This window comes from Hoplias malabaricus, chromosome 12 (assembly GCF_029633855.1).
Source record: "Hoplias malabaricus isolate fHopMal1 chromosome 12, fHopMal1.hap1, whole genome shotgun sequence".
NCBI classification, from domain to species: domain Eukaryota; kingdom Metazoa; phylum Chordata; class Actinopteri; order Characiformes; family Erythrinidae; genus Hoplias; species Hoplias malabaricus.
Window position 1 is genome coordinate 13,047,546 of NC_089811.1, and position 27,326 is coordinate 13,074,871.

General features: G+C 37.2%; 1 protein-coding gene across 1 annotated transcript in view; it reads left to right on the forward strand.

Moving 5' to 3' along the window:
- Positions 1 to 27,326, forward strand: part of cntnap5a (contactin associated protein family member 5a) — a 181,014-nt gene that overhangs the window by 133,023 nt on the left and 20,665 nt on the right. Inside the window, exons 12-17 of the mRNA XM_066685845.1 lie at positions 498 to 617; positions 3,439 to 3,639; positions 18,624 to 18,780; positions 19,236 to 19,363; positions 20,557 to 20,727; positions 26,130 to 26,348. Of these exons, the coding sequence (XP_066541942.1) occupies positions 498 to 617; positions 3,439 to 3,639; positions 18,624 to 18,780; positions 19,236 to 19,363; positions 20,557 to 20,727; positions 26,130 to 26,348 (996 nt within the window). The remainder of the gene's footprint in view (positions 1 to 497; positions 618 to 3,438; positions 3,640 to 18,623; positions 18,781 to 19,235; positions 19,364 to 20,556; positions 20,728 to 26,129; positions 26,349 to 27,326) is intronic.

Below are 27,326 nucleotides of genomic sequence, written 5' to 3' on the forward strand. Positions count from 1 at the left end.
GACTTTTTAAGATAAGTATAAAAAAACATCAGGAATCTAATTTCACACTACACGTATTATTCCACTATAAATCTGATAACTTTCTACAGCTCTTCTACAGATCTTCTACAGCTGCAATTTTCTGAGCTCATTTCATTTCCTAGTGTTATTAGAGCGAATGCAGGTATTAGATGGTATTCAAAAGTCAAGAACATGAAATGAAATTGAAATGAAATGTAACAGGCCATTTACAAGGTCATTCTCACCCAGTTACTAAGAATACATTGAGTTACTAAGGTTCTTGGCACATGCATCTCAGATCTTGACGTCCGAGCAGACCAGAAACCTAAAGAGTGTATCATTACACAGACAGCGCTGACCTTTTTTCTGCTTCCCGCTACAAAACACTCCAGTCTTTACATAAAATTTTGACGTCCGCTTTCATTCTCAGAGACATGAAATGTATGAAGTGTCTCAGATTCACTTTCCCTTTTCTTTTTTTCATATTCTCTCTCCAGCGGTGTATGAATCCTCGTGTGAGGCCTACCGACTCACAGGAAGCTCTTCTGGTGATTTCTCCATTGATCCTGATGGGAGTGGCCCTCTTGGTCCAATCCAGGTCTACTGCAACATGACAGGTAAACTACCCTCTTAAAAATCAAGTGATACCAAATTCAACACAGAGATGTGCTGCAATGCCATGCTATTTGCCGTTCCACCTTAAATTGTTCAATGTTCACCACACATGCCACATTGACACGTCTCCAATGCTGCACCATTTAAGGTGAAAAGACAAATTGAAAAAGCAAGGTGGATGACCCCAGAATTTATGTTCACACAGCAGGTAAAAGTGATCCTAATCTGATCTGTATCTTTATATGTGTCTTATTAAATGTGTCTTTTGTGTGGCAGTTTGAAAACCAAACATCACATTAAATCAGACTTTTTCAAATCGGATTTGTGCCACTTTCATATATAGTTCTGAAATCTGATCCATAGCAGGTAGTGTTGCAGTCACACAGCTCCAGAGTCCTGGGGTTGTGGGTTCAAGCCCCACTCGTGGTGACTGTCTGTGAAGAGTTGGTGTGTTCTCCATGTGTCCAGGTGCTCTGGTTTCCTCCCAAATGTGGAAAGCATAAAAAAGCACACATTGGTAGGTGGATTAGCAACTCTAAAGAACTGTCCATGGGTGTGTGTGTGTGTGTGAGTGAAGATGTGAGTGTGTGTCACCCTGTGAAGAACTGGCGCCCCATCCAGTGTGTGTTCCTGCCAAGTGTCCAGTGATTCCAGGGAGGCTACAGATCCACAATGACCCTGAACAGGATAAGTGCTTACAGACAATGAATGAATGAATGAATGAATGAATTTCAAATCTATTTTTCATATAGAAATAATTTGGAAAATGGTAATTTTTTTTCAATACAGCACTGCACAGCAAATCACCAGTCTGGTTCAATTCCTTAATTTCAAAATTAAAACTCTTTGGACAGAACAGATGGACCTTCTAATCTGGTCAGAACCTGAAGCACTGTCCTTTTGTCCATGCAGGTCAGTTTAAGAAGGTGATCTGTTTAAACTGACATCAGATATAGGTCACATTATATAGACATGCTGAACAGCAGAATGAAAAAAATCTGATTTGTTCAGGAAATCAGATTTGGGCCACTGTTAGCTGCTGTGTGAACATAGCCTTTGTGCCTTCCTGCAAGTGTGTAGAATGTTGATGTTGAATTATTTGGAGCATGTGCTAGACCTCACCCTCTCATCTTGATGGTCTAGCAGGTGGGGATTGGAGGTAATTAGGAAAGGCAATGGTTATGTGTGGCAAAATCAAATGGATCTAGGTGAAAAAGCCCTTTTTCAAAACTATATACTGTAAAATGCTTTTTGCTTTTTCCTTCTCTCTCATACAAGAAGTGCCTATGAACTCTATAAAGATATCAGAACACAGCATGGTGCCATTAATGTAATCCTTCAAGTATCGTAATACAGAATAATCTTAATCCATAATATCTGATACAGAGGAACTTTATTCCAGAGAACTATTTGGCAGCACATTAGCCCTCTGTCTTTGATCAGTGATTATCATACGACACGGAGGGATTTCGTCCTGCATTATTCCAGCAAAACAAGTGGGATTATGATGTGAGCCACTTTGATCCTTCATCAGAATGCTGTAGTTCTAATTTTGTTTGACGATTGCGCTTTACAATGTTGCAAGTAAATCAAAATTAAATTGAAACCACAGTCTACATTAAAAGTGTGATGCTTCTCTGTTGATATTTATGCTGTTATACTATATTAAAGCAACCTTGGATATCATCTAGGACCTGTGTCAGGGGGTAATTCATCTCAGCAAACATTGTAGTATACAGTATATATTATGAAATAAAATAACCCATAACTATCCAAGTCAGTATAACCTCTGTCATTCTGACATTTGTCATTCTTTTATACATTTTTTACCCTCCGTTATTGAAAGGAAATTAACTGTTCACATGACCCACTCTTCATTAAGCACTAATTAAGTTAGTATGGTTTTGCCTTTTAATGCCATACTGTTAGTATGTTTTTTTTGTTTTTTTTTTTGACTCCACCATTTAAGACTCGTCTTGGACTAAATAATTCTTTTCAAGGAAAATCACAATTTAAATTGCTGTGTAGTCCAGTACTAGGCTTAATCCTTTTCTGGGAAGCCACCCCTTAGAGTCGTTAGACTAGAGTCAAACCCCCCACTACCAAACAAATCAGAGTCAAAGAATAAACCCCTTTGCAGCTGTCATTTCAGAGACAAGCAAGACCAGTGTGAACAGTATAAATACAGGCTTGTAAGAAGGAAATTCAAATCACATTTACTTCAAGGATATAAAAGAGAACCACAGGTGTCTAAATTTCACTCAGATCCAGTTTCATTATCCAGTGTGTATTGCTGTTTTATCCCTGCAAGTATCTTTTTGCATGTATTCTCTTCCACATGTAAACCAAACCGGCTTCATTTCTTTGTTAGACCATCTACTGTGATCAAAACAAACAAAGCACTCTGTAAACAACATTCATTCATTTATTGTTTGCAATTGCAACTGCTTATGGTTTGTGGAGGGTCTGGAGCCTTTCCAGAATTACTGGGTGGTTGGAACACACCCTCGAGGGGGCGCCAGTCACACACACACACACACACTTACACCTATGGACACTTTTGAGTCACCAATCCACCTATCAACGTGTGTTTTTGGAAAGTGAGAGGAAACGTGGAAACAAGGAGAACACACCAAACTCCTCACAGACAGTCACCTGGAGCAAGGCTTCATAAACAACAGTTGTATTTAATTTTTTGTTCTATTTCACTTTGTCATACTTTATAGAGGATTTTCCTCCTTTTATTAATAAAGTTCATCTTTATCTTATCTTTATATATTCCATGACTTGTGTCTTCTCAGTTTTTGTTTCATTACATTCCAGAGAACAAAGTGTGGACCATGGTACACCACAACAGCACTGCTCAGATGAGAGTTCGAGGTTCTACACCAGACAAACCCTACACCATGCACTTTGACTACAGAGCTTCTCTGGAGCAGCTTAGAGCTCTCGTGACTCAGTCGGAACACTGTCAACAGAGAATAACTTACCAGTGCAGGAGATCGCGGCTCTTCAACACATGGGGTGAGTCCTGGAGATATGAAAGATCTGTTTTTCACAGCTGTCCTTTTGTACTCTGTGTGAGATATGCACAAAATATTTAACGTGTGGAATGTAATGCAGGTGATTGATATGATTCTTCTTATTATTGTTTTTATTATTCATGTTTGTTCCAAATTTGTTCAAAACTTCCTCTCATAATTCACTCTTCACAGATCCTTCACGGGTGCATTTTATTTAGCAATATAGACTCTACTGATAAGTTCAGAATTTAGATTTCTTTTTATTTATGCTAAAATGTGTATTAAATATCATGACTGGCTCTCACTCTCAACCTGCCTCCTCTCTTTCTCTCTCACTTAAGTGCACACACACAGACACACACACACACACACAGAGCTCCTGTGTTGTCTCCTACCTTGCTTATCCCAGCTTGTTTGAGCTATGTAAAAGCTTCATGTTATTTTTCTCTATTAAAGCTTCTGTATCTAATGCTTAAGCGCTCCCTGAAATTTTTACTCTGTAAGTTAAAAGATTCTAATTTTAAAAAATCATCTAAACTACACTGAGATATTATAATGAAGTAAAAAGAACAGTTTCCTCTCTCCAGTTTGTCATGCATACAAATTATCTCCCTCCCAAAAATACAAGCACTAGCATTTTAACTATATTTGTGATTGTTTTATTTCATCGAAAGACAGTACTAATATTAACGGCATTGTGTTGATGATCTTACATTGATTTGTTTATTTTACTTTTAAATATCCAATAATAAAAGTCTTAAGAAGGGACAATTTTATTAATCGCCATTAATAGTGATTAATCACAGCAAATTGTGTGATTAATTAGTTGATTTTGTTTTAACTGATTAATTATACTGCAATAACCAGAATTATTCATGAAAATGTTTATTTTTTATTTTTGCATTTTTCCCATAAGTGGATTCCCATTTTTATGTTCTATACAACATATTTGTATTAGTTCTATATGTGTTTACAACTAAGTTTCTTAGAGAATATTTTAGACATCCAAGCCTTTAGATGTCACTGTTATGTCAGTTTCATATCATGAAGAAGAATCAGCCCTCGCAACCATTAGAAAGACCTGTGGACAATGAATGAACTTAGTGTGAAAATGTGCTGTTTATTTACCTTTAAAATGTTCCCACATACAGTTAAAGTGGCTGGAGCTGAGTGTCTCCAATTGTGTTCTTAAGTGTCTGACACATTGTAAAGAAACCCCATTTTTTCACCCTTTAACAACATCAAGTGTGCACTTCAAATCCTTATTTAAGGTTTAAGGCAAGTCCTGGGCCAGGGCCCACTGTGGCACCACTGTAACAGCCTAGTGGATATTTTTCAACATTAATGATAGCTTTTTATATTTTGACACACCCATTTAAGCTTATATTGGCTTTGACTGAAGACTACCATCCCACTGAACCAGTGTGTATGCTATAAGAGATCCAGGCTTTATTGTGCAACTTTGACCTTAATTATGGTCTATAGACCTTCACCCAGCCTCGTCCAGGGTTTTATTAGCACCAGTTACAAAAGGCCTTCACCTTTAAGGCTTGACAGGGAGTAAATCACCATCAGCATCCATTCTGTAAGATGTGCTTGTGTGTAGTGATTGCCTTAACTGTTGGGGGAGTGTTCAGAGTGAAATTTGCTCCATCGTTATACAGCAATCTTTGTGCCATGATGCTTCAGGGAAATTCACTCGTCAGCTAATTGTAAAGCTTTTGATTAGTTGTCCTTGAACTAAATGTGCGTACCTCATTTGGTTCCCAAGGCAATGTGGAGAGAATATATTTTGTAGATGCAAGGCACCTCATGGACAAGATTTATTTTCTCTTTCTCTCTCTCTTTCTCTCTCTCACTCACACACTCACATGCAGTGTTCCATTTACCTCAAAAGTTGGATGTCTGAACTGGGAATGATGTCACACATGAGTCTACTGTGTTCCAATTAAACATTCAGATACCTCTGTGCCCCAGAAATTCATTGTTTGCTTGTCCCCAGTGAGAATTCTTAGCGATATCTGTTCATGACATCGCATTATGTGTGTGATATTTTGCACATTTAAATACTAGGAGACACTGCCAAATAGAGCAGTTGGACAATACATTACGTAGGACTGATTTAACGAGATGCCGATAGATAGACGTGCTAATAAACTGTATGATTCTACTACTTTAACACACTGTAAATGTGTGGGCAGCCATCTTGAACTCAGTGTTGGATTCTGAACTCAGTGTTGGTAAGGGTCTCCTGACTTTCTAAGTAGGAAATCAGACTTGTGGGGAACATTCCATTTTTGATTTCCTATTTGGAACTCAGAAATTCCAACATCTGAGATCAAATGGAACGTAGCATATCTACACGTATGCATTGGCGGTATGGACATAGAATGGACAAACTTGCCTATGAGGACTTGCAGATATTTGGCCTTGATTCATAAAAGTTGTGTACAGTGAAATCTGATCATAAAATAATATGAGCAATATATATCTTAGGTTTTTTTATTCATTTTATCAACTGTTTTATGTCATAACTATGCAAGGTTAAATGTTGTAATAACAAGGACAGGTAAGTAGTGTCAACCCCTTGTAGAGCAGTTCTGAATGTGAGTGAGTGTGCATGTATATGAGCATCTCGAAAAGTGGGTTACAAGCCTGTTCTATCTCTATAAAAAAAACTATACATTCTTGTTGCCATCAGCTACCAATAGGCAAAGTGATCATATTGTTCCCTGTTGTGTGATGCTTAGTTCCAGGTTTAAATGATTTTAAATTTGCAATCAAAATTCACAGTTGCAAGATTTATTTTTTTATTTTCTTGTGCGTGCGTGTTTTCTGTTCTTATATAGCAGTCTGATATGTTTCCAAAAACATCACAAGTTGTTTTCTGTGCACTAATCAAAGACAAGAAACAAACCCACACAATCAGATTAATTGTTTACCCTGTGGTGGCCAGTTTACTAGAGAGGGCAAGAGGGACCTTAGGGTGACAACAGTCGGTCTTGCTCCACAATAAGGAAAGTTGATGCAGAAAAACAAACTTTTTAAAATGGAGGAATGGAGCAGTTTATGTTCGTGCTTCTTGCAGCCGACTCTACCCAGCTAACAGGGAACGTTCCCACAACTTTTTGCTAACATTATGTAAAGGTTATCTTAATGTTAGAAGCAAATGTTCTAACAGTAACATCAAAGGAATGTTCCATTAATATTACTTGACCTTAATAAAAGTTCTCCCAATGTTAGTTTCAAACGTTCCATGTGAATGTTACATGAACATTTTACGTTTACTTTTATATAAATTGTCTAAAGGTGTATGGTATTCTTTAGACACATTAGGAAAGAGTTACCTGTTTTACATCAATGTTTGAGACAAGGTACACCATTTAAATATGTGTATCCATTGATTGTGTTCAAATATGTTATTTTTTAAATCTTATATTTAATTCAATAATATATTTACGATAATATATTACTTTTCATATTTTACTTTTACCTTTTAATTTTAATTCCGTAATAACTGCATGAAACACTGCTCATCCACATCACCAGAGAGAAGGCCAATGTTGACTAATTTTATTCACGAGCAGAGAGAGGAGGCACGGTGCACAACAGCAGCGTCACAGGCTAAACAAGGCCATTGGCTTTTATGGGAGAATCTAGAGAAACAGAAGATTTCCTGGCAAGAATTTTGGGCAATGGAGGCAAGTTGTATTAAGATTTTGCTTGGAGCAACTTACGATGTCCTTCCAACACCGCAAAATCTCAGACAGTGGGCAGGTGAAGACCCTAGTTTTGAATTATTTAAAGGGGTTGGCACGCTGAAGCATATTCTATCAGCTTGTAAGTTAAGTTTGTCACAGGGTTGGCATGTTTGATATACAGCAAACAGCTAGAGGTTTATGCATTGACAAGTGGCTGTAGTAATAATACAGTTAGGTTTGTGCATGAGGGGGAATGTTTTTGAGAATGTGGGCAGGGTACAAATAGATGAGTGAATCAACCCATCTATTTTGGTAGATGGGTTGAAGCACGAGATTGGAAATTGCTGGTGGATGTAGGTAAACAGCTGCAGATCCCAGAGTGCATTGTGTTAACTACACTGAGGCCAGATATCATGCTGTACTCTTAAAGTAAATGGATAGTTTATTTCATAGAGTTAACAGTTCCATTTGAGGATGCATTTGAAAGGAAGAAGCTGAAGTATGCAGACTTGGCTGAAGTAAGGGAACATCGATGGCAGACACATGTAAGACCGGTGGAGAAAATTGTTAGGTGATTTGTAGCCAAGTCTCCCACATCCCTGATTGGGCATTTTGGCATCAGGGGCCAGAAACTAAGGGCAGTGGTGAAGGAGTTAGCAGAAACAGCTGAAAGCTCTAGTCAGTGGTTGTGGATAAGGAAAGCACAGATTTCTGGGGGAAATGCACTGTAGAGATGCAACTGGGATTATTGGAGATGTAGCATGTAAAGTTTACATGGAACGGTGCGATGGAGCTAAGTACAGCCTTAGTGACCGGGGAGGCCAGTGTGGACCATAAACGGCCACACCAACCTTAGTGTTGAGGTGAAGGATTCAAACAACAGAAATTTTGTGGGTGCAGGTAGGACGAAAGTGTGATGGGCCCTATGTGAATCTCTAATGGATTGGCATAGGATATTTTACATCTTATCCTGTGTATGATTATAATAATAACAGAGCAAACATTAGTTAACGACTATTTAACGTTAGCTAACATTAACTAACATTAGCTAATATCTTGAAAACTAACTCTGCTTTAGTTATGAGGTTAAACTGATTGTATAGGCTCATATATTAGGCCATCTCACTAATGTTACTGAGTAAGTTATTAATTTTCAACCTGTTTTCGGCTATGTGGCAATGTTTTTATCCACTTAACACACCAGTGCCTGCAGGCAGGCAAAAAAAAACTTTATACCATTGTTTATATCCATCTTTATATCTGAAATATTACAGATCCAATATCGACAAGGTACAAAATTATAGCTTTAAATCTCTGCTTTTCATTAATTTTGCCATTATATATAATCCCACTTAATAAATTAGTATTTTTGGTCAAAATATACCTTACCAGGAAAATTATGAAAAAATCTTTGTGACAGTACAGTTATTCAGATATTTCTCTGAGACATATTTGAGTAAATGTGAACATATTATACATCAGTCGAATGGACAGACACTTGGGATCATGACTAAGGTATTAAAATCAATGGAATAAGTTATTCCAAACATCAGATAAAATATCAAAAGAACATAAAATGAGCTACCAGATTGTGTTCTTGCTAAATTCTTCAGTAATGTCATTGGCATTGTTCTTTAAACTTCTGCTGTATAGTGCAACCTTATCACAAGCGAGTAATTTAGTCATGAATAAAGAAGGAATAAGAACCCACAGGCACCCCTTTCACACTGACTACTTGTAAGTCAAAAGCTGCAATATAACTTAAAGAAAGCTTTGTCTTTTGTCTGCCCTGAATGACTTGAGTAGTCTGGAACAATGCTTTATGCTGATAAATTGATGATTGATAACTGACAAATACAAAGAAGTACTTAATAAACTTGTTTGTTTATATTGCAGGTGGAGCATACAGAGACCCCCTAAATTTATTTCTTTTTTTGTATTTATTACTTAATTTAAATGTGATGATGATGATCATAACAATAGTAATAGTAATAAAAACATATTTACATTCATTTTAAATTCATTAAGCTGGCACTGATTTTGCTTCAGTGTGTCATTACCATAGCAGTTGAGTTTTATCATTGATTGATTACTGAATTAGGCAACCATAGCAAATCAGAGTGATTTGGAGAATTTTTTTTTTTTTTTTTTAACAAATGGAAATGTTTGAGACCTCTTAAATGGGATTAACATAACTACATACTGAGAAAAAACTTTAAAAGGACCATCATTTGAAAAGATGTTAAGCTTTGACACTGTACTGCTGACTGTTTCTCGTATCTGATACAAGGTATAAAAAAACATAAAAACAACAAAATAAATGCTCCACTGCAGTGTAACAAAAAGCATTTTTGTAACTTCAGAAAAAAGTTCTAAGAATGTTAAACTATAAAATTTACATTGAGGGAACATTCCATTTCAACTTTCCAACAACCAGAATGGAACATTAGGGGAACATTCTGAGAACATAATTTTGTTAGCTGGGTAAACTTTATGTGGTAAACCGTGGCTTTGATCAAAAGCAGCAGTGTGCAGAGACACTGAGACAAAGTTCTGATCTTGAGGCTTGGACATTTGTTGGGAGAAAATGGACCTCAGTGGATTTTAATTGATTATTGCTGTTGGGTTAGTCTGAATACTATGAATAATCTCAACCTAATATGGACTGGGTCCTAGCACAGCATGACTGCAATCAGTTGAGGGATGTGTTATGAAAGAAATACCCAACTAATAGAACACTATACAGATGATATGATACTATAGATCTACCTTGCAAGGATGAGGCTACATGGTTGATATTTCTTCAGTCTTTCTTAAGCAACACTGTCCTTTATACAGTGTGTGTATGTGTGTGTGTGTGTGTCCTCCTGGGAGCTCAGGATAACCGTCTTCTCCGCTCAGTTTCCGCTAAGGGAGAGTCATGTGTAGGTTCCTAATTTATGAAAAATAGATGTAGCTTAATTCCTGGGAGGCAGATCTCATGTCACTGCAGACAATAAACAAGGTTTTTACTCCCTCACTATTAAAGATTATCTTCTTCTCCTGTTCTTCTCCAGTTCACTGGACTCCAAAGAAAACATCATTAGTTTCTGAAATGCCACATAACCCCCTCTCCCTCTCTGTCATTTTCTTTTGTCTCCCTTTTTCTTTCTCCTCTTCCATTTTTCCCCTTATTGCCTTGGCTCTTCATCTTTATTCTTCATGCTGTACTATTCTCTCTGTCCCTTCTCTCGTTTAGTTTCTTTCCTCATACTCTCGCTTTCTCTGCCACACTTTCTCCATACTCATGTTTTCTCTCTTTATGTGTGTGTGTGTGTTTGTGTGTTATCTTTTTGTCACTATCTCTTTTGTATTCTATCAATCTTTATTTTTCCTCCTCAAGTCGTTCCCTATAATATGCGCTTTCTTTTCTTCACTGTTTTCTTCACTGATTTTTCTGCTCCTGTTCTTTTTACAATGATCAGCCACAAGATTAAAAACAGATGCCCATATTGTCAGGGGCAGACCAATAAGGTAGGAGTGTCTAACAGAGTGGACACAGTGTTTAAAACCTCCAGCCGCACTGCTGTGTCTGATTTAAAAAAGGAAGCAGACAAACAGGAGGACTACAGTCTACTTGTAGAACAACAAAAGGCTCCTGTATGGTCAGTGGAGCTGGAAAAATGAACAGTGAGTGTAATTGAGTGATCATTCAGTGTATAAAGAAAGAAAATATGAACCTGAATATGAAGAAAACATGTCAGTCTCTTGCCCATTTTACTCCAGTGTCTCCAGTCTCATGGCGGTGAATACAGGGATATTGTAAAGCTGCAGTATTTGCTGTGTACTCAGCTGTGGATCATATGGTTCCTGCTGTTATGTAATGTGCTTTATGCGAATGCATACATATACAACTCATTTGTGCTTGATCTCACACTTAAAACAAGCATCCTGCCAAGTCTCAGATACAGCCGTGTGCAAAAGTGATACCACTGCTCAAGTAATGTGTGAAAATAAGTACACATCCATTACAGAGAATACAGAGATAAGGCAGCATCCTGTACATCTCTACATCTATACATGGGCTCTGTTTGCTGAATCAAAATATTGGAGAAAAAAACAAAAGTTATGTGCTGTATGTTTTGTCACATTTAACATTTTTAAATATTGACATTTGAATTGACATGAGAAATTCTGAGAAGTCCTAAGAGATGATTTTGGAACATTTCTGTGAGGATATAATTGCATTGATGAGGCCAGATACTGATGTTTAGGGTGACCAGATGTTCTGTTTTTCCTGGGACAATCTAGATTTTTTTATCCATGTCCCGGCATCCCAACTTGTTTTTGAAATATGTAAATTTGTCTCATATTTCAAAAGCAACAACAAACTGCAGAAAGATCAACAGAAAAAGTCAGAGATTAATTTCATACACACAAATTTACAAGCGAGATAGAGATCAAACCAAAAGACATAGTGATGAAGCCACACAGGCATTACTAATCGCATGACACCATGCATTCTAAAACAAGGTGTGGAGAGACCTGCTTGCAGAAAAGTGAATCAAATGCCTTTAAAGGCAAGAGCTCGGCGCTTATGGTCAGTAGAATGTCACAGCGATGAAACGACTGCCACTTAGCACTTCTTGTGTTAAACATCACTTTTCTACTTGTTTTAAGATCTTTACACATTTTAGGAGCTGTGATTCTGTGTTCTGCCATCACAAATCTGATCACCCTACTGATATTTAATGATTAGTTCTGGTTTAACACTGATCCAGTTCATTCCAAACATGCTGGATGGTGCTCCAGTTATCTCCAGATGCCTCTCTATCCAGTATATAACATCATAGTGAGCTTAGGCTCATGTACAGCTGTTCTAGATATTCCCATTTGATTTCATTCTTCTTGTGGAGGTTATTACCTCATTTTACTACTTATAAAGGGTATACACTAAAGTATTCACATATTATGTAGGTAATGTCTACATAGTAATGGAGCCTCCCACTTTATATTCAGCATCGTGGGTATTAGGCAGCCCCTCTAATAGACGTCCTGCCATCTTCTGAAGAATGTAATGCAGTTTGAGCTCCACAACCATTTGATGTTAATGAGATAGTGCTTTAAATCGGCTGCCGTCTTTCACTTTCCTGGGTGGTCCATCAGCCCACCAAACCTGTCCTAAGCACATGTTCTTGTCTCCATTTTAGCTTTGATTATCTCAGTCACTCACAGTCAAAACTAACTCTTCTGCTCACCACTGACAGATGAATCTGTATGAAAAATGGCAGCTAGGAACCAGATCCATTCAGCCAAATACACTTGCACTCAAAGGACCGATTAGTAATTTTTACAATGGCAATGTAGCAAACTGTATATGGAAGTGATTTGGAAAAATGTTTAATTTTAATTTTCAAAATACTGAAATATTTTATTTACAATTAGTTATAAATGTAATTGAAACATACTCCAACCCTTTTGTAATTTAATGGTAACTGTTGTGTAGTATTTAAATTGACAATTTCATTCACCAAAAAAAAATAACCTAAAAATGAATTTGGAAAATGGCAAGCAAATTTCAATAACTAAATAAATAAATAAATAAATAAATAAAAGTGCTGCAAAAGCATGTGCACTGACTTTTTTTTCCTCTTTTTACTATTATTATAATATGGAGTACCTCAAGGAACCAGTGTATGCACCTTAGAATGGGGTGGCCATGTTTAAAATAGGTTTAGTAGAGAATTTCTATTACCCACAATCCACTTAGTGTCAATGTAGTGGTGCTTTCAATATGTGATGAAAAAACACAAAATGACAGATTGCTCCTAAAATTGTTTAAATGTTTTTTTTTTTTTTTTAGACATAGGAGTAGAGGAGAGGAAGGGAAAAGAGAAGGGAAAACATTTCTTCAGACCATGTCATACATCTTATGGCTTACGTCATCATGATTTTTTTTCAACCTGTTCACAATAATCTGATACGATGCAATCATATTCATTCATTCAGTATCCGATTCATCCACATTCATCATATTTATCTGCCCAAGGATAGGGCGCACAAAATCCACATTATAAAATGCAATTAAACATTTCCACCAGAAAGGTCTCCAAATTACATAGTGCTGCTTGGTAATAGTAATATGAAATTATGTAACTATTATGTAATTTATGTGTTCTACAAACTTCTGACTACAAACAAAACTGCAGTTCCACTAAAATTTTGAAAATCAAGCTAGCTAAGAACAGCTTTTAGATTCCGGACAAAAACAAAGCATGAAAAACACTGAAATCCCACTTAAACTGGGAAACAGCTGACTCAGCTCACACATCTACAGCTTTTATATTCTGGTCAAAACACAGCACACAGATGAAGCCATTCCCCTGCAATTCTTTTAATTTTCATCAGCAACACAGAGAAGCAAACAACTTGGAACCTGTCCGTTACAACGATAATTAGAGAATATTCATGGCCCACATCCGGTGTTGATTTTTAATCTGGCAGTTGTCCCAGACACCCAATAATTACAGCCCTGATAAAATTCCACTTGACAATAATGGAGCCCAAGCCCAAAGATTTATTAGAGCTTCTCTGATTACTGCACTTTATTACAAACATTTGGCTTCGGAGCATTAAATTATTCTGTCGTTACAGATATCAGTCACTCTCCCAGACGCTATACATCCAACGGATCCTTGCGTAAAGGAAAAGCTTATCAGATTTAAGTTTAGAAGTAAAAACTGAGAGAAATGGCATCAATCTGACTGCTATGAACTGTTTTTTTTTAAAAAAAAAAGCTTTTTCTTTTAATTATGGTACGAGTATAAGTAATCTCTTTCCCCCTTGGGGCAACTCGATATCAAGCAAGTATTTATTTATTGTAGAAAGATTTGCAATGCACAAAGCCCATAAGGTGATCTAAGGCCACAGATAAACTAAAGCTACTTGAGTTCTCTCTTGTTGTTAAAAGATTCCACATTCATCTGCAGTTATTTTCTCTTTTAGATTTCATCATTGAAGCTTCTTGTAGCAATTAGAGAAAGCTGAATCAAGCTCGACCTCAACCTTCTCCAGTTTTATATTGTTTAGTTTGTGATGAAAAGTAAAAAATCATAATAGTTGTCCTTCTCAAATGATTTTTAATAATTTCTCTCTTTTTTTTTTAATTTCTCATTAATGTTTTAATTTAGTTCCGATCTAGTTTTCATAGTAAAAAATAGGTTGTCAGCAAACATTTTTTATCATAGTTTCCATTAACAATATTAACACACTGAATAAGATCCAACTCCCCTCAACCCCAACCTCCAACCCACCATATGCTCCCTATATACTGTTCATCTTCAACCATCTTTATTATTGGAGCAAGAAGTAGAGTAGAGGCAAGACATTACAGCATTATACCAAGGCCAAACACGGGCTGTTTCGCAATAAATTTTCTTGCTTAATGTCGTCTTCTACTGCCCAAGTTATGCTGCAGCGCTCAAGAACGGTTAAAGTACTCGAATGTTGTTCTTGCCCTGCCCCAAATAACGAGGATGCATTGGTTCATCACTTGCCAATGAGAAGAACTAAGAAATCCCATCATTCACTTCAGCCTTGAGTTCACTCTTGCAATGTGTCTTCTCAAAAATATTTTTCCTCAGAACCCAAGTCTAACAGTTTATGTTCTTTAGAAACAGCCATAGCCTGGAGGTTTCTTTCCTAAAGCACGGGAAGGTTTATTTTCTCTGCTGTACGCAGGCCTCTCTGTGGTGTTACCCCATTACCTGCCATGCTGAAACAGGTTATTGGAGAAAAGTGACACTAGTATCGACTGCAGCTGTTCTCACACTGACTCTGTGTTCTGAGAATCCTCTGTGTATAGATTAGGGTTAGGAGCAGCTCCTGAGTCAATATTCACAGCTCTTTTATCCTTTGTGCTTAAAAACCTGCTCAGACAGTGTAGTAGTGTGACATAGTCAGAGATATTTGCTTGTTATAAGGTGTCCTTTATGGCCCTCAATGCCCCCTCTGATACTGTTGTCAGGTGACAGTGGCAAAGGGGGATTAGGATGCACAATCAGACATGACGCCATTTACGGATATGTTGCTTTTGTTTGACTTTTTTTTTTTTTTTTGGAAAGCCACTCTTGTTTTCTTTGCATCATGCTTTCATAACACTGGACAACCTATGATGGCTAGGGGATGCAATTAGATGATGGCATGCTGTGTTCTATCTCACAACATTCTAACAAGATTAATGCGGATTTCCATTGTGATAGGCTGTTTTGTTTGTTTGGGGGCTGCTTTGTTTGTTTGTTTGTTTTTTTAAATGCTGCACTTATCTGAGTGCATGTTATTATCTGTTAGGTGTATACATTATTTTTTAAACAGTATTTGTATAGTTATAATTGTAATTAAAATGTCAAATATTAACCTGGCCTTTTGGCATTTTTGGTAGCTATTAAATATTGCAGTTGTCATTTTATTAAAATAAAATAAATAAAAAACTAAATATTAATCATCATCTATAAATCATCTAAATGGAAACTCACACTTACTTTTGGATACTATATTATCCTTAATAACGGAACACATAGATGCACATGCATTTGCAGTGCATTATGAATGCAGTCATAAATTCATTCTTCCTGCTTGCTATTTTCAAACTTAAATTTTTTAACTTAAAGTTATTTTGTGTTGAATAAAATTGCAGTTGACACTTTTAATTCTACCCAACAGTTGCCATTACAAACAGTGGGGGGGATGTCTGAATATGTAAATAAAATTATACTTATAAGTACACACCAAAAAATTATTTAAAACTATTTTTACACTTAATACTTACCACTATCAGTTATGTGGACAATAAGATACACCTACAAACCAAAATCAAAAAATGACACCCTACATAACCCATTATATTTTTCTTTTCAAAATTAATTCAGATTTTGACTTATGATTAGCTATAAGTTTTAAAATTGATATATTCCAAAGTTGACCTCTGGATGCTCGCTAGAACACCAGCATTTCAGACCAAACAAATGCTTTGTATTAGTGCTGGGCAATATGAGCGAAAACCAATATCACAATCAATTACACATTTTACCACAATTACGATTAATGAACAATTATTTTGTTTTTGTATTTTTTACCTACATAGTTCAATGACGAGGCTTGTACTGTAAATATGCTCCAGTATTATTTATGGGATATTGTTTCTAATGTCGCTGGGAGCTTGTTCCTCTCTTGTTTTCTGAGCACTCTTTATATTTGGTGTGAGATTGTGCTTTGGTTGCTGAAGCAGTTTCTTCTCAGCATTTACATTTGACTTCTTTTTGTTCAGTGTCATCTTAATTATAATCAAACACAGCACGTCCAAATCACAGACACTGTGTTTTTCTTTGGTACTAGCTTCTCGAGTCCCTTGGTCTGCCTCAGCGTTTAGGTTGCTTCCATGTGGCAGAATCACATGACTACCGCTTGGTAGCATGGTTTTAAAAAGACAGTACATGAACACACAGTGGGGACATTACAAAATAAAAATAATCGATATAGACAAGATGATTGTTGATTACAAGTTCTGAATGTCGATTTTGATTAATTTTTCAATTAATTGCCCAGCCCTACTTCGTGTTCACCATGTACTTCCCTACAGCTACATCTCCCTACTCCTGTTCAAAAGCTGAAGCTTTATTTATTTATTATTATATTTGGATGGTCGCTTTCTTCTGAACGTTTGGTACTGAACTGTGCCACTTTGCATGTACAATGAATGCTGTGTTTTCAATCATTGTCTTGTCTCTTGGGGAGGGCAAAATAAAACGTAGAGACAGCTAGCATTTCAACAAGGGCCACAGCTGGCCCATACATCAAAACTAATTATAGATGCAAATGCTATATCACCTTTAAAGCACATTTAGAGGAAGACATTCCAGTTTCACTGTCATTGTTATTTTTATTTTTATTTTATTTATTTATTTAGTTTGCAGTATTTGCACTGGAACTGGCCTGTTTTTTTTTTATTTTATCTCTTCCTTCCACCCAGCCCTTAACACTTCTATCATCTATCGGGGATGTCTTGGGAATGATGGTCAACTGGATGCTGATTTGAGGGCTTGTTTTCACATGCACTCTCAGCTTTTAATATAGAACTACGTGTCTTTCTTCTTCTAAAAATCCACCATCATACTAGAAGGACGCTTCACTTAATGTCTTAACTTGCTTTGGGCTACAACACTTTACCCTTGATCCAAATGAGAAGCAGCTCTTAATGGCCAGGATAATACCTAATTAGCAGCCTACTATAATCATTAACATGTATGGCATTGGGCCATGTAAGAAGATGGTGTTAGGAGAATTGTTTAACCTAGAAAGGGATCACACCATGCTCTTTTGAATGGAAGGAAACTAAACCAACCCAGAGATCATCTTATATTGCTCTGAGTTTGTATCATGTGTGTCTTTACTCAATTTGTCATTGATTACAGATCCTTCCTTCCCTGTTTATTTCCTATTTTAGATGTTATGCTCTGGAGAAATTATTCGAGGCATGAAAAAAATATTAGGCTTCTGAATATTTACAGTTTGGTTTTCTCTATTTAAAATAAATACAACTTGATTTGACATTTTATTTGCTAGAACACTTAACTTAATACAATGCTTTGCTACAGCCAAAGACTACCCTTCATTCACTTTTCAAAACAGTCATTAAGCAATTTTTCAGTATCAGAAAAAACCCCAGAAAATTACACAGCAGTCTCAGCAGTTAAATATAATATAAATATAATATAAATTTATTTCATTATCGTCAGTTAGTTTTGTGAAACTACTTCTCACCCCTTTAAAGTTCAGCCTTAGAGGTTGGTTGCCTCACCTGAAATGTGAAGAGAGGGGTTTAACTGAAAATTAAATTAACAAAGATTGGGTACTTGATTTTGTACTTAGCACACTGCATTAATTTGTTACAGTATAAATGTACACATATTTTTGAGACTACTATATAATCTGAGATCTCCTGGTTATTTTCTAGTCTGTTTACCTAAACACCAATATCAACTGTTTGTGGCCAATAGAGTGTACTGAAATTCATTTCTGATTCTGAAAATTAGTGAGGTGAAATTGTTGAGATTTATTCAGTGTTGGTTTGTGTAAAATGTTTGTTTGAATTAGTTAGTGAAAATAGGTTCTAATAAATAACAAATACACATGTTTTTTCTGTCTTGCAGAGGTTTGTTGAAGCATGATCTTTATATTCAAATGTGTGTATGTGTGTGTGTGTGTGTATGTGTGTGTTTTTTTTTTCTTTTTTTTTTTCCAAATACAGATGGCATCCCGTTGTCCTGGTGGCTGGACCGTGGTGGGGACAGGAGAACGTACTGGGGGGGGTTTCTGCCCGGTGTCCAGCAGTGTGCTTGCAGTCTGGAGGAAAACTGCATTGATATGAACTACTTTTGCAACTGTGATGCAGACAGAGACTCATGGTAACCATACAGATAATAATTTGTGTCTATCACATTGACCATGTGCGTTGACCAGGCATTCACACCTGCTCATCTCAGGAGTGATGATCTCCATCCTTCACCCTTGAGATGATTTGGACTAGGGACTGTGATCAAAAGTTTACCATATGCAGCCTGCATTTGATCTCACTACAGTCTGTGGCCTTCAAAACTTTACATTAAATTTGCAACATCTAGTGCAGAGCCATCTCAGAATTGTAGAAGCTGTTAGTGCAGCAAAAGAGGGACAACTTCCTTGAAAGGATCTTTGATTTTAGAATAAATATTCAAGCATTCGGCTGTATATTGTTCTTTATTTATCCTTCTATTCTGAAGATATTACTATATATTCCCTAAAGTGTTTATCTGTTATATTGGCTTTAAATTGCTGCAGTAATAAAGCTGAGACTCAGGATTGTGCTTGATGTTGTTTACAGGGAGAATGATACCGGGATTCTTTCATATAAAGAGGACTTACCAGTGAGAGGGATCTCTGTAGGGGACACCAGTCGAATCAACTCTGAGGCCGTCTTCAGTGTGGGACCCCTGGAATGCTCTGGTGACAGTAGGTGGTCTTTGTCCTTCCATTTATTTTCATCTACATCCAATGGAAAGAGATACAAACCACGATTTTGAGAAAAAGCTGAAAGCAGTGATTCATATATTTTAGTTTTTACCCAAAATAAAAAATAAGTAAATAAAATAAATGTATTTGTGTGTTGATTTGTTACCACATTACTACATGAGTTATGAGTTTGAAGACTGAAGACACCAAATCAACCATTTGTTGCTAGTTTTGGGGATTGAACATGCTTTGCTGCACACCAGTTGAGACAGAGCAGTGGAGATTTTGTGTTCCTTGTTGCACTGTCCAACTCTCACTGGAGTCTTTCATCAGCCACCAATCCAAGCATTCTTTTCAAAAACCATGGCGTATTTTTATGAGCAGCCGTGAGTGGGATGAAAACAAATATGATCTCTACTGTAAATGTGAAGATCTTACAAATGGCTAGTTTGTGCTGTATGTCTGATTTTCATTGAGATTGACAGTCTCTGGCCAATCAGAGAAACACGTTATGGTTTAGTCCCTACTCGGCTCGCTTGGAACCACAAGTGAGCAGGTACTAAGAAAAGGACCTGGTACCAGGTACCACGTTCCAAATTAATGTAATGGAAAAGAAATTAAGCAGAGTAGAATTGAGCTGAGTACATACCATGCAGTGGAAAAAGCATCATTTGAGTACACTTATCAGAGACAGTTTTAACTCTAAATTACATACTTAGACACTAGTTAGAATTACTGTTAGTACACAATTTAGACACACCCCGTACAAACACACATTGCACATTAACACATACTGGTGAAGTGGTGAGATTAGGGTTAGTTCCCTCCTGAATGATGTAATTATATCAAAGCATGGTGACATCATGTCTTCAGGATAAAGTTCTACTATCCAAACAAGTGTTACTCTTGTTCTTCTATTAAAATGCAATCACATTACCTTTGCAATAGTAAGAAAGGAATTTGCTTATGAATGGGAATTTTCTCCCATTATCAACTCCTATATTATCTTTACTTCCTAAGTGTGTTTCAAAAGTTTTTATTTTGTGTGTTATCTACTGGTCCAATGTCTCTTAGATTGGATTTGTGCAATCTACAATTCCTAATTAAACTCCTGTTGTGTGTGAACGATAGCCGAGATGAGAAATCCTGAGAACCACCCCTCCCCCATCTCTCTCTTTGTCTCTCTCCGTCAGAATCGCTGTGGAATGCTGCATCTTTTTACGAGGAGGCGTCCTACCTTCACTTCCCCGCTTTCCAGATCGAGTTTTCCTTCGACATCTCCTTCTACTTCAAGACCTCCTCCCCCTCGGGGGTCTTCCTCCAGAATCTGGGGCTCCAGGACTTCATCAGAGTGGAGCTGAGCTGTGAGTGCGTCTTTTCAGCCTAGTTTCTGTTTGGTACCACTCATTGAGCGTTCATCAATAATGCATCATGCACCTAATAATTTCACTATATGGTGTAATGCCATTCCCATAGAGGCACTGAAGAGCTATAGATTTACATCTCTCATTGCTTTTCTCATTATAACAGGATGGTTTAATTAGACTTGATTTCTCCCACTCATTTGTCATTTTACATTAACTGTTGCATAGTATTAAATCCAATGTTGATTATTTTAACCCTGCCTTTCAGCCACGTCTGAGGTGATCTGACATGCTTTGATATTATTACAAATTTCACCTACCTAAAAAGGGGCTGATATAACACATTCTGAATATTTATGAAGTTTTGTTTAGAGCTCTAAACACCTAGAGAGGGTGTTATCTATACACAAGTGTTTACAGCTTTCTGATATTTAAATTATTTTTTTTATATATTTTATATATAATTTATATTTTTCTATATTGCTATGAATCTGACTTGACACTGTATTTTTCTATACTTGTGGCTCACACACTGACTATTCATAAGATAGGTGTGAAATACAGGTAAAAATCCCCTCCCAACTGTCAAAGATAATGGCCCATTAGCCCTGACCACACTTCATCATTGAGAACAACTGAAACATTTGGATGTAAATGTTGATATTTTTGTTTTTTAGCAACAAGGATTGCTTTTGAGCATCTGAGCCATATATATGAGCTCCAGGTGACTGTTTGAAAGCAGCAGAGAGCACTCAAACTTTAATTTTTTAAATCAGCTGAATTCTGAATTTACAAAACATTTACCATCAGCTTCACAAAATCCGTCAGCATCAGCATCAGTGGTAATCAGCATCAAACAAGCTGCAGATAAACGAGTCTATTATCACAGTGCTCAATGTGAAAACACAGCCATGTGCATTTGTTTATATGACTAAAATGAGCATTTTTAGACATCGTAATCCTCCAATAAGTGCGGCTGGATTATTTTGCTATTATCATATGAATACAAATGTGTGGGACATCAAGGGTCATGGTCTGAGTCTCAGAGAGAGACATGCCTCGTTACTTATCTTTCTATACCAAACAGGTAAAACTACATTCCTTTTCAACCTCCATATATCTGAAAAGTAGACCCTTTAAGGTTTCTGGGGATATGTTTATGTTTCTAGAACATAATACTCCTAACAGATACCAAAAACTGTCATTGTGTGGGGTAGAGCATTCATTCATTCATTCATTATCTGTAACCGCTTATCCAATTCAGGGTCGCGGTGGGTCCAGAGCCTACCTGGAATCATTGGGCGCAAGGCGGGACTACACCCTGGAGGGGACGCCAGTCCTTCACAGGGCAACACTCGCACATTCACTCACACACTCACACCTACAGACACTTTTGAGTCGCCAATCCACCTACTAACGTGTTTTTGGACTGTGGGAGGAAACCGGAGCACCCGGAGGAAACCCACGCGGACACGGGGAGAACACACCAACTCCTCACAGACAGTCACCCGGAGCGGGTATCGAAACCACAACCTCCAGGTCCCTGGAGCTGTGTGACTGCGACACTACCTGCTGCGCCACTGTGCCGCCCTGGGGTAGAGCAATTAGATTAAATTATTCTGATTATATGCATCATTTCATTTAGTTTACTATAATAATCAGAAATGTAATCATTGCAGTTTTGTTTTTGCTTGACCGTTAATTACAGATTTTCTTATTTAAGTGCATTTTGTTACAGGCACAAAAACACAGAAGGACATTCATTAGCATGGAGATATTAATGGTTAAAAAAATAGAAAGAAACATGTATGTGCTTTCACTGGCATAGCACAACGTGCAACAACAACACATCTAACCCACGGCAGTGAACATATACTCACTAGTGCACTACTGAGCACATACACATACACACACAGAGTTGTGGGTAGCCATCCCAGTGCCCTGGGGAGCAGTTGTGAGTAAGGTGCCTAGGCTATCTCATCCATGAATATTGAAGTGGGAGATATGTCTGTTCCATCACTCCCTCCATCCTGAACCCCAGGAACATTGTTTTCAGCCTGTCACATGTTTGTTTTAGCTGAACATCTCCAAGACCTGGAGCACTTACAGAGCCACACAACTAATTACAAGTCTGTTCCCTTTGCTATCCTTTGGATTTACTACTGAGAATGTGTGTGAAGGTCTTTTCTAACGAAACCAGAAAACATGGAGCAGGGCCATAAAAACTGTTGCTCTGCATGATTTAGAGTAGTCTACACCATACAGCAAATGGTGCAGATCCAAATAGCGATCTGGACACTTTTTGACAATATTCCCACAAGCTCATTTATTAGCCACCGTGACTATATAAAGCCAGGTCTCTAGACAACCACTGTTCTCTACATACATGAAGTATGACCAGCCCTAAGCACCATGTTGTTTTACTTACAAACAAAACAAAGAGTCCATACCTTCATTGTGTCTTAAGCTGAACAGAGCCACACACATGCACACACTACCTTAGTGCCTCTTAAAGAAACAGTGCACTCATTTTGCTTGGTAAAGGTAAACAACATAAACAGCTATTTAAAAGTTAATAAATAGCAAAGTGCTGGAGGTTTTGGGTTCAATTTCCACTCCATATAACTGTCTCGGAGGAGTTTGGTGTGTTCTCCCCATGACCGTGAGGGTTTCCTCCCACAGTCCAAAAACACACGTTGGAAGGTGGATTGTTGACTCAAAAGTGCCCATAGGTGTGTGTGTGAGCAAATGTGTGAGTGTATGTGTTGCCCTGCGCCCCCTCCCCCATCCCTACAGGGCGTTTTCCCGCATTGGGCCTAGTGATTCTGGGTGGGCTTCGGACCCACTGCGACCCTGAACTGGATAATAAGTGCAGTTATAACTGTATTGCATTATTGCGTTAACTCCTTAACTTGACAAAATCAATACAATAATTTATGTAAAAAGACATTAATTAATTGAAAAATAAAAATGTTAAAAATCAACATTTTTAAATTGTTTTTTATGTTATCATCATTGTTGAAAATATGTTTTCATAATATATAGGGCTACAGGTAGGTTAATAATGAAATGTGAATATTCATGCCTATAAGGGTAGGGTTGAAAACAAATATTGTTTTCTCAATATAACTGAACATTCTTTTGAGATCCACAAACACAAATTTTCAAAATATTCTATTTTCTTTATGCTATAGAGGAAAATATTTAACATTTACATTAATGCCATTTGGCAGATGCTCCCCCCTCCAGAGTGACTTACAAAATTGCTTTGTCATCTTGTTCAGAGAATACACAATAAACAGAAGTGCAACATCATACCACAATAGTAGCTGATGCCCGCGAAGGAGAAACACAAATCAAGACATTATAGAAAGTCGGGATGTGAAAGTTATCTAAGTACTTCAATAAAGAGATGTCTCTTCAGTCTGTGTTTGAAAAAAAAAATAATAATAATAAGTTTGTTACATCATCTGGGAGCCAGGACATCAAGATTCTTGGTGATTATTCCAAAATTTTTGTATCATTTGTAATACTTATTGTAATATTTATTATGTTTTTATGACAAGGAGAGATAATTCAAAACCTTATGAACAGCTAATGAACTTACACTGGCTTTGACTCATTAAGGGCATCCTAATTAGCTGATGAGTTGAATCAAGTTGCAGAGGTCTCGATTCCTGTGCTGCAGAGCATGGAGCAAGTTGATTTATTTGGTAGCGTCACAGTGTCAAGATAAACAGGGGGATTATTTTATCATCCACACAAATCCAGTGGCTCACTTCAGCATATCTCCTAATTTAGAGAGCGCTACTATCAGCCTGTCAGTTGTGCCGGTGCTAGTGGAGATAACAGAGTCGTATCTACAAATCACACACACTTCTTAATGTTAAACAAGTCAATACGTCCGGCCGCCGTCAAACTGCCAACACAAAACAACACAATACAAGACTATGATTAAAAACTAACAGGTGGGGGATTGAAATTTCAGCCACCAGCTGAAAACCCATCAGTCTGCTGCAAAGTCTAGAGTCACTGCTGTGTCAGTCGATCTGGACCACTCCAGCTTTGCTCAGCAGGGACAACAACACTTTTTCAGACATCTCATATAGTGTTATATAGTGTTTTTTTTTTTTTTTGCATTAGATACATATTTTATTGAATTACAGCTGGAGGCTTAATGATGTTTAAATCTAATTTACATGTTTAATTATAATTTTCATTCAAATATTCAGCAAGTATTGTTGTGTTCTTTTTATTCCATGGTTAAATTGTTGTTGAAAATAAAATTCCTTGGCAAATTATCCAGTTTGGTCTTTGGGAGCTGAACTGAAGGCCTAAGATAACATAATCTGTGAAATCAAGCAACAGGTTTTGTTTTAAAATGGCTGGCTTATCTGTAAGAATCCAAGAGAGCACAGTTGGCCTTGCTGTATTTGTTTGGGTTAGATGACCACCCCCAACCCCCCCATCACACATCACAATTCTAGCCAATGTAGCTGTCTGTTAGTAGATGTAATGAAATCAGGCATTTAGCATTCTCCTCCAAGCATGTTGAGCTTCAATGATGCTATGTTAGTGGCAGTTTGAAAAAGATGTGTCTGTCTTCTTATGTCAAGTCAGCTGGCTTATTAGAGCTGTGGTCCCCAAACATTTTCTGCAGTGCCTCCCTTGTCTCTCCTTAAGGATGAGACAATTTTCAAGTTCCCTCTCCTCCCACCTCCTATGGTAATCCATATAAGCACTGTAATTCATATAAAACTGCAATTTCTTACTGAAGAAATCTACATTAACATTGATAACAATTTTAATTGATAGTGAAGAACCTTACAATCGTGTTAAGGTTTTTATTAAGAAAGAAAAAAAGAAAAAAAAAGTTCTTCACATTCATACATCTCTTAAACCAACATGGTTCTTTATGGAACCAAAAGTGTTTCTTCTATGGCATAGCTCAAAGAACACTGTTAAAAGTGTGGAACTTTTACAAGTGAAATGTATTATGCTTCTCATTCATTTGTCTTGAATAAGCTTATGTAAAGCTATGAACACTGTGAAGAAGATTTTGCAAAACATTCTTCCACAGTTTGTGAGATGGGTGGGAATGTCTCATTTATGGGGAAAGAATAGAGGAATCCTCTCAGTCTGTATGGATCCACGATAGTCCTTGGGGAGAAGAAGGTATGGAAGTAATAAACAGCTTATTTGGAGCATTTAAGGTGGAAAGGGATATTCAAAGATCTTCGGTTTGGTGAAAAAATGGGACAAAACACTAAAGGGCTAGCATTAACGTTCAGAGCAATTTCTGTACATAAGTTTGCGATTGGTGGAGACCAAGCTAACAGGAGGTCTAGAAAAGAAAAACACTTAGTTGTTCATAATTTTCTGACCCTGTGTTTCCCCACTAGCTCCCTCCACTGTGACGTTCTCTTTTAATGCGGGAGACGGTCCAGTGGTCCTGACTGTGAAGTCTCCGGTCCCTCTGAATGACCGACAGTGGCACTGGGTGCGAGGTGAACGGAGTGTGAAGGAGGCATCTCTACAGGTGGACCAGCTTCCACTTCGCATCCTGGAGCCTCCAGCTGACACACACTTCCGTCTGCAGCTTAATAGCCAACTGTTCGTGGGTGAGTGTTGATGACACATATTGTTGTTCTTTTGTGTCTGTTTCCTTTTCTCATTCAGTTTCTAAACAGTTACACAACTTTTCAGACCCATGGTTTTGAGTTGTTTTCTCAGAGTAGAAACACCTGTTTTTGTTTTTTTTTGTTGTTGTTGTTTTTAAGTGAGAGTTGACAACTTGGTAATTAAACAATTCAAGGTTAAAATGTCCACAAGTGAGCACAGTTCTGGTGATTATTGGAATATTTATGGCATGCTTTTGTCAAAATACCACAAGGATCAAACACCACACTGACGCACTCCCCCTGTCTAAACAGCACTGTTCGGAACAGCTGGTTTCAGATTCTATTTCTTTAGATTCTTTATTTTAACCTACATTTTCTTGGTTAACTTTCCTCTCCACTCTTGTCTTAGCTGTTTCCACTTTGTAGTCTTTTTCATTCACTATGAAAGTGGATGATTTTATATCTGATCTTAAAAATCAACGATTAACATGTGCATTAAAAAAAAGATTTTGAACAGCATTAAATAGAACAGAAACATGTGCTGCTCTTTGAGCACGTGTAAATGATTAGTCCTTGGTTATAAACTCGGAGCATGTCTAAAGAGTTCTGCATTGGTATGGGTTTAAAAAAAACCAGATGAATAATGAATTCATCATTATGAATAGGCTTGATGAGCTCATGTATAAAATATTGGAATGTTTTCTGCAGATGAAAAATTCAGTTGCTCAGCACTCATGCACATTTAACACAGTTGCACGCAGATATTGTCAAATTAAAAGCCCTCACAAGGACTCTCATTCAATGTAGATTTTCCAGGAGGTGAGCCTTCGCAGTGTTTTTATCTGTGTTCTTAATCTCTTGAATAGCCCCAGCTAAAGTAGTTCATGTGGATGTAAGGATATAGTAAGCAAAATTATTTACATCTTTGGCATGGGACATTATTCTTTATTACGGTCTGTAATGGACCATGCATTTATT